Genomic DNA, 9325 nt, shown 5'->3' on the forward strand with positions numbered 1-9325 from the left:
TTTTCCTTTTTTTGACTAAGCTGAGCTGATATCCAATCAGCCCTCCACAAGATTGTCCCCCACAACTCTTCACAGCACATTCCTGTCATGTATTGGAAATATCTCTCAATGATAATATCAGAAATGATTATCATCGGGAGATGTTCCCAATACACGGGATGTACTGGGGCTGATTTGAACTCAACTGAGCTGAGATTGATGATCACAATAAACCAAATACATCAATTCTGTTCAAAGAGATTATTTATCAAACTGATAGAATTGCAAGGAATTAATGAAGCAGGCTGATGCCATCAACAAAGAAAGACACCGTTGATTAGAAAAGTTGGATTCAAGCTATTTGCATTGTAGTCTGATTTCTTCCCTCGAAATTGAAAATTAAAACCAGTTTATTGAACAAAAAATTGGCCATATGCTCTTTTTTGGCACGATCTAGAAGTCAAGTTGAAATGGGGTTGAGTGATTCTCATGCTAATGGAATTTGACATACAATTAAGATCTAACTTGTCGACCCGACCCGACCCGAATGGCCCATGAAACCCCAACTCAAACCTTGATCTCGTTTAAGGTTAACACAACCAAACCTTCATCCTTATTATCTTGTTTAACGTTAGTTGTATGTTAAGCCATTTAAATTGGGTATTTCAACTCGGCCGACCCGGATTTGGAAACATATAGGCCCCATCCCTTCAGGAATAATGCAGCAACCCACATATAAAAAATGAGCCAAGCCATGCACGTGAAGCATCGACCCGCAAACGGTTAAGCACTCAGTGGCCCATTAACATTGAAAATACCCACTACCCATGTTTGGATTCACTCCAAAAAGCTGATTGGTCCCCTCAGCCCACGGATCTATAACACCAGACAACTATTTAATCCACCAACTTAAGAGACTAGTTGAGAAATAATTAGTGTGTGATGGAAAGGTAGATATGCTCCATACATCAAGGTCCATGAAATTTGATTGGCTGATAAGTGGGTCTCAGACAAGGGTTGTGCCTCTTGTGATGATCAGAGATTACATCTCATTCATTCCAGGCCACGTGGGATCAAATATGTAGAGGTTGTCCACCTGTCCATGTACCTAATGCTTTTCCCTATTTTAATATTATTTTTTGGAAATAAAAAGATTCCTGAATTTTGATTAGCTCATAAGTGGGTCCCTTAATCAGCTAAGCAAAGCACATGTTCACAGTCTCTAAGACTAAATAATAAATTTTAGGCTAAATTACATATAGCTACTATGTACTTAGTGGGAAGTAACACTTAGACCCCTGGAACATTGTTTTACAATAATGGTCCCCTCTAGTTTCTATACTCCAGCACTCTGCCCCCTGACTTGCTAACAAGGTTAACGGTAAAATCACAGCCATGTTGAAGCCACGTCAGCTCTAGAAACCAGCGCTGAAATTTCTGTTTGGTTGCCCAATTTTGGTAATTTTCAAGAAATTGGCCAAAAATCGATTCTGGTAAACACTTATCCATGTTCTTTTATTTTTCATGTAAATAAGACAATGACCATTTTGGTCATAAAAATCCATTATTAGAAGGGATATTTTGTCTCATTCAAGTGTTGGCAATTTCCCCTAGGTGGGAAAGTTATTTCCCAGGGGTAAGTGATACCCAGGAAAATAAACTTTACCTGGTCCCCACATAAATTTGAAAAAAGAACATGGGATTCTTGTTCAATGGGAACCAAAATCCCATTGACCAACTTTCTCCCCTCTCAAAATCTGAAAAAAGAATGCCCCTTGAATAATAACTCAAATGCAAAAATAATTGACCCTTGAGAATCAACACCAAGCATACTCAAAGTCGATTTCTCAAAAATAGAACTACATGGCAGAAATGATACCAAATAACAAAATTTATCGATTTTTGAAAAAAAAAAATCACTGATTTTGAAAATCGGCAACATCAATGCCAAACATCACCTTGAATTATCCACTTGAGATTTTTATTGGACGTTTTTTATCCCCTATAAAGAGCGAAAGCCCCTTGTTTCTGGAATTTTTATTGGACGCTTTTTATCCCCTTTGTCTAAGCATATAATGGACATAAAGAGGGTATATATGTCCTTTACTCTCACTTTAAAAACTGTCCAGTTATAACTACTCAGAAACTGTCCATGAACTATAAATAGTTGTCTTAGAGATATTGTCTCATGAAAATGCATGTATATGTTTACTAGTAGCAATAAATATCAAAATGATGAAAATAACCATTTTAAAGTACAAACCATTTTTTTTATAAACTGATCATTCTCCCTCCATATATGTTCTCAAGATGATCTTTGTTAAAAGAAAGATGAGAGAAATATGTGAGAATTGGGATTTTAGAAAAATTAATTTAATTAAAGGGGAAAACGGTCTTATTTGGAGTTTTAAAAATGTTAAAAAATATTCTGTGGAGTAACTGATGCAATCCTAATGGTGGTAGGGGAAAAGTGCTGGAATCTAGAAATTCAAAGGGGGTTTTGTTACACAACAAAGTTTGGAGGACTAAGTATCAATACCCCCTAATACAGGGTGGACATCTGTAATTTACCTAAAGTTTATTTTCAACTATAAAGTATAAAACCAACCATTTATTTGATTTCAGAGTCTTAATGGCTTTATCAAAAGTCTACTAACAGTAAACTGTCTTCACTCAGACCAGGTTGAACCGGCCGGTATGGTTCTATTTTTTTTCTTTTTTACAATAAAAGAGAAAAAAACGGGTGCTAACGGTTAAAAAGCATAGGATAATTACCCGCCTTTCTTGTCCTTATTTTGCTGTCTTTCTTCGTCTGTATCTCTTCCTTCTTTTTTAGTTGTTTCTTTTTCTGTTTTGATTTGAGAGAATGTCTGTGAAGCTTCTCATCTTCTCCTCTTTGCTTGAAATCCAGATTCATTCAATCCACAAAAGATGGCATCTTTACAGGAATTGCTCGCAGAGGAAGGATTCCAAGGTGGGAAAACTCCAAAGAACCGAAAGCCCGTGAAGTCCAGAGAAAGAATTACATCCGATGACTCCATAGCCTTACCCACTTACATCTGCCATGATCGAAAAAACTTTGATTCTTCGAAGCAGACACCACAGAAGAGCCTCGTACGTAATGCGTCCTCTGTTTCATCTTCTAAAAGGGTGGATTCTAACTCAAAGAGATCCAATTCTAAGTCGTCATGCATGGCTGAAGCTCTTCCGCCACAGAGCGGCGAGACCATCGTCGATGAAGTCGCAGTTCGCGCAGTTGTCTCGATTCTCGGCGGCTATATTGGTCGGTTCATCAAGGATGAGAGCTTCAGGGAGAGAGTGCGAGAGAAGTGCTATTCGTGTATGGAGGGAAGAAGCAAGGATGGAGATAATGCGATACTCGCAAATATGGAATTGGGTATTGAAAGCATTGAGAGATTGGCAGAGAACCACGGAACGAAGAAGGAACTGAAGATGAAGTCTCTGAGGAATTCGATTCGGCTGCTGAGCATCGTTGCCTCCTTGAATTCTCACAACTCCAAGAATGATACCACCTGTGGAATACCCAATTCGCATCTTTCAGCTTGTGCACAGCTATATCTCTCCATTGTGTATAAGCTTGAGAAGAACGACCGAATATCTGCGAGGCATCTACTGCAGGTTTTCTGTGACTCGCCATTTCTCGCCAGGACCCACTTACTGCCTGACCTTTGGGAGCATTTCTTTCTTCCCCACTTTCTGCATCTCAAGATATGGTACAGTAAGGAAGAAGAATTAATCTTGAACTGGGAATCTGGTGAGAAAGAGAGAAAGATGAAAGCTCTGATCAAGGTCTACAATGAGAAAATGGATATGGGTACCTCTCAGTTTGCGCTTTACTACAAGGAGTGGCTCAAGGTTGGGGCTAAAGCTCCTCCAATGCCTTCTGTGTCTTTACCATCAAGACCCAGCTATGGAGCTGCAAAAAGGAGAGGAACCTCTCTTGGTTCACAGGCTTCCCTGAATAAAAGCTTGTAAGTGAATCAAAATGGTTTCAGAACTTCTTTCAGTTATTACTTTTCATCTGGGCATTATTCTTTCTGGTTGATTTAACACAGACCAGTTATTTTAATTGTATAATTAATCTCTCTTTCAACTGTGATTCTTATATTTCATGGTGATCTCAATCTCCAAAGATATCGAGCTGTTTTTGGCCGCATCAATGAACGTCAATCACTGGAGCTTGAAAATGATACATGGAGTTTAGAGGAAGAGGTAAAAGTGTGTAATGATGAACACAACATCCATAGAACCAGATCTGTTCATTCGGTAAACTCCCTCTTCCCTCTCTAAATTGACAAGCTACAATTTAAGATTTCAACCAAGATGCAGTGTTTTTACGATATTTGTTTATTTCTCTGACACGGATTACAGAGTGGAAAGGGGGTTCACAGAAGATCAATAAGCCAACAAAGTAGAAACCCAAAAGCAGAGTTGTGGCCCGAGACCCGGAAATCAGACTATTTTAGGTTCTTCCCATGCCGAAGTGAACCAGCAAAGAACTTGGTTCAAGGAGCTCATGTTTCCAAGAATGATTCAATCAGAAAAGAATCACCCAGCTATCTTCCTTCAAATAGCTTTGGTGCAGCAATCAAAACCATTTGCACTTCACAGAGCCTTAGTGACTGTGAGCTTGCAATCCGTGTGGTTGCGAAAGCTTGGCTTGACTCACATGCAGATCCTGTAATTGAAACCATGCTCTCAAAAGCACCTGTTCTTGAGGGGATGCTTGAGGTCTTGTTTACATCTGAAGATGAAGAAACTCTAGAGTTAGCAATCTCAATTTTAGCAGAACTGGTTTCAAGGGGTGAAGTTAACAGGCAGATAATACTAAACTCAGATCCACAGCTTGAAGTTCTCATGAGACTTCTTAGGAGTAACAGTCTATTTCTAAAGGCTTCTGTGCTGCTTTACCTATTGAAGCCCAAGGCAAAACAGATGCTATCAATTGAATGGATCCCATTAGTCCTCCGGGTGGTGGAATTTGGGGACGAGTTGCAGACCTTGTTCAGTGTTCAGTGCAGTCCTCAGGTGGCAGCATTTTATTTGCTTGACCAACTTCTTACAGGTTTTAACGAGGATGGCAATTTGGAAAATGCCAGACAAGTTGTTGCTCTAGGGGGTCTGAGCTTACTGGTTCGAAGTCTTGAAACAGGAGATCCCCAGAGTCGGAGTGCTGCTTCCATCATAACCTCCTGCATTCAAGCTGATGGAAGCTGTAGAAACTACCTAGCAAATAACATAAACAAGGCATCAATTCTTCAACTCCTGATCCTGGGCAACCGGAGCAGGTCCAGTGGGAGTATCCTTTCTTTGCTGATCGAGTTGCTCTGTCTTAATAGGTAACTCTTCTTTACAATTTCGGGATATTTTCCAGAAATTTATATTTGGTTTAACAAACTGAGACTGTGTGAACCTGAGCAGAAGAACTGAGATAACCAGTTTCTTAAATGGTTTGAAGAACAATGAGGAAAGATTGAATACAATGCACATATTGTTGGTTTACCTTCAATGGGCTCCACCTGAACAGCGCTCATTGGTTGCAGCCATTCTATTACAGCTTGATCTTCTGGTATTCTTCTCATTCTATTTTGTCTGTCTTCTCTATCCATCCTTCTTGTTGTTTTCACTTGTTTCTGTTTCTTTCTAACTCGTTTCCAGAATTTGGAATAGTTTCATATGGACTAGCAGTTGTTTTGCAGGAAGATTCTTTCCAGTACAGTGTGTATAGAGAAGAAGCAGTGGATGCCATTATAACAGCTTTGGATTGTAAGACATGTAATGAGAAGGTTCAACAACAGTCAGCAAGGTCTCTCTTACTCCTGGGAGGTCGTTTCTCTTACATGGGAGAGGCATCAACAGAAACATGGCTATTGAAGCAAGCAGGATTTGATGATAGCACAGATGATTCATTCCATGGAAAGGAAATCGTCTATGATGAAATCTTGATACAGGTAATTTATCCTGATTGATCATTCTCTTCAACTGTTTTGATCAAATACTTGTGAGAATGATCTATTTAGTTTCCCATTAATTGGTACAAAAAACCTTTCCAATGGATAATTAATTTCCTTCAACTGTTTTGCTTTTTTACTGCTAATCAAGTTTGTGCACATCATGGTTGTGGGAGTGTTGTTAAGTTTCAGTGTCTTCAGATTACGTATAATCCAACTAAAGCTGCTGCTTCTAGTATTATACACATACAACTACAACATTTAGTTGTTTACTATTGGAAGAATGGATAATCTACACCAGTCTGTTAGTTGTACATGAACTCATTTAATTCATTCTTCCTCCCATGTATAACCAATTGAGCTTGTTAACTTATTCTTTTTTCCTTTGATTATGATAATTAACAGAATGAAGAGGAAGAATCAATACAAAATTGGCTTAGGAAGGCAGCAACGGTCTTGCTCACTAGTGGCAAAAACAGATTCTTGGTTGCTCTTTCAGAGTGCATGGCCAATGGGATTCCATATTTGGCTCGGGCAAGCCTGATCACAGTTGCATGGTTGAGCAGGTCACTCACTTCAATTCAAGATTCAAGCCTCCAATCAACAGCATGTTCAATTCTAGTGCCTCGGTTGATAGAAACTTTAAACTATGACAGAGCACTTGAGGAGAGGGTGCTTGCTTCCCTGTCATTGTTGTGCCTCATTAAGAATTCAGGTATGGCATACCACAAGAGTCTCAGTCTTGTTTAAGATATCTGTGATGACATAGTTTACACAAACCTTAGCATCTTTAGGAAATAAATGCTAATCAATGTTGAAGATCTTTGTGATCACAGAGTCACAAGACATTACTCCCCTGTTAACGACTCCCATTTCGAACACGATACTTTGTGATTGGAATAACTGGAGATTGATCATTTGTGTTGCCAGACTTCAGAGCTCCTAATGGGAATCTATAATGAATATAATCAATATACACTAGACTTTATACTGCATAACATCAGTCTTGACTCATCATTTGTGAACAATTCTCTCTCAACCAGTCTTTCTGTTTTGATTTTTACAGAATGTATCTCCATGATCTCACCATTGAGTAATGAAATGATGGGCCCTCTTCGGAACCTCGCCTTGGTGACATGGACAGCAGAAGAGCTGCTTTCAATAGCCACAAGTCAAACCTGTGGCATCCCAAGCTAGAAGACATAGCTGGATAAAGAGATGCTTACAGACTGTAGGAAAACTGATCTCTTTGATGGTGGCCTGTATTATGAGATTAGGCGCGCCATCCCATGGTGCAGGATTGTTTCCATAACATGCTCACTGTAAGGAGTTGGTTGTTTCATCCATTTTTTGAGAATATACAAAATATGACTTGGTCATTGAAGAGAAGTTGATTCTTAACAGCAGAGATGTATAGGAACATATATCTCACAAGTCCTATAGGAAAGGTAGGATTGGGTTGCTTTGTCCCCTGCATGTATGTAAAGTGAAGGATCCTTTTATGAGTGAAAATAGACTTTGATTCCTAGAGTGAAAGAATGAAAGAGCCATCAAAATTCTTCTTTTGTTTTTATGAATTCCTGTCTCTTTGGTCACCTTATCATGTCCATGTGTTTTCCCATGTTGAGAGAAGAAATGAGGATATAAATAAGCATCACAAGAGCCAGAAGTAATGGCTACATCGTGTGGTAATCCGTGCTTCAATATCAACTGGTCGACCAGTGGTCCCTAGATTATACCATGAGCCAGCCAGCCTTGCCTGTTGCATGGACTTTTCTAAGAATCCAAGATTTTATCTGTAAAGGATTGAAACTTGATATTGAACCACCAATATCAACTGACACATTGAACAAATTGGACCACCGATTAGGTAGAAGTACATCTAGTTAATGCTTGGTTTTGACCCACTTGAATCAGGAATTATGGGGTGAAGGCATTACCAACAAGTATGATTCTTAACAAGGTAAAGGCCATATGAATTTGGTTTTTGGTGTTAAACGCCCATTTCTCTGTTTCTCATTGTTTATGGGTATATGTCTATTGAAAGGGTCTGCCCTGTCTTGAGTCAGAGTCAGATTTGTATGTGTCCCCCTCCCCCTTTGAACACTATTACCATTTCTGTGAACACCTCTCTCTCTCTCTCTGCGTGTGTGTGCTGTTTGTTTTATTTGTACTTAGCGAAGAGGCATGGACATTGCACAGGGAAAAAATCAGATGTTATACATCTTTGGGGCCATTATCTGGTGTCTGGTGTAATGGTAAAATCTCAGGCTGATTTTTTTTTTCCATATTTAACACAACACATAAACAATTCACAGAGGTAAGTGGTAATAGCGGGATTCGAATCTGCATATCTGCTGGGACTACTCAGCCAATATATCAACTGGCCACCATTCAGTTGGTTAATCTCAGGCTGATAAAGCGTGAGAACATGGGTTGAAGTCTGAGAGTATCTACTTTGTGCAAAAGAAAATATGAAAAGGTTGGGTCCACATTCAGTCTACCCCTCTGCCTCCAAGGCCCCAAACAGGTTGGGACCAGGACCAGCATTGGATATGGCTTTTATTTTATACATCTTGCCAAATTTATTGGTCGTCGAATTGACGTGAGGTTATTTACAAGTTTGGGTGATGACAGCAATGATGATTAATTTTCTATTATTTTACCACTTCTGTGGGTTGTAATTTGAGCACATATAAAAGGGGATGTGCCTCTAAATATTTATGCAAATTCTAAACAAAAGCACTGTAGTCTATATATGTTGAATCTTTTATGGTAGGCAAAATCCATGTTGTGCACTATCAATCAATGATAAAGTGACAAGTCATAGTTGAATCTTTGTTAAAGTCTTTAATGGTAATCATGCCTTCTGAAATGTGAACTAATGAATAGGAATGGCAATTTCTATCCTACCCATTTGGTACCCACCCCGTCAGGGCAGGTATTTTTCGCTAAAAGGATGAGTTTTGGGATTCTACAGCCTATACGGGTGCGGGTCTGGTACGATATTAGGCTAAACCCAATCCTCCCCAACTCACATATTGTTGGAAAGCATATGAGTTTTGTATTAGGTGTTGAATTTAATAATGTTTTGAATTTTATGTGAAAGTCAATTAATAGTTTATGTGCTTTTTACATGGCTTAATCAAATAATTGGAAATTTTATTGTTTATTTATGTTATTTTACTTATTTATTACTTATATATAACAAGAAATAACAAAAAATTAGATGTGGGTTCTAAACCAACCCACCCTACCCTTGAATGAAGGGAGGGTAGGTCAGGGAGGCTTTTGCATTTTCATGTGTAAGGAGGGTTTGGATTCTCAAAGTCCATCTCACTAGAGTTTTGGAGAGGGTATGGGGTTGGGAACCT

At 38.9% G+C, this 9325-nt stretch overlaps 1 protein-coding gene across 1 annotated transcript; it reads left to right on the plus strand.

The window, feature by feature from the left end:
• The first annotated feature begins 2794 nt into the window (after positions 1-2794).
• LOC104608117 (putative E3 ubiquitin-protein ligase LIN-2) lies at positions 2795-7524 on the plus strand. Its single transcript, XM_010274011.3, has 7 exons — positions 2795-3971; positions 4134-4266; positions 4372-5339; positions 5422-5569; positions 5700-5951; positions 6357-6666; positions 7018-7524. The coding sequence occupies exons 1-7, from the start codon at positions 2911-2913 to the stop codon at positions 7146-7148; spliced, it is 3003 nt and encodes a 1000-aa protein (XP_010272313.1). The 5' UTR covers positions 2795-2910; the 3' UTR covers positions 7149-7524.
• Positions 7525-9325: the final 1801 nt, after the last annotated feature.

This window comes from Nelumbo nucifera, chromosome 7 (assembly GCF_055504915.1).
Source record: "Nelumbo nucifera cultivar China Antique chromosome 7, China Antique-T2T, whole genome shotgun sequence".
NCBI lineage: Eukaryota > Viridiplantae > Streptophyta > Magnoliopsida > Proteales > Nelumbonaceae > Nelumbo > Nelumbo nucifera.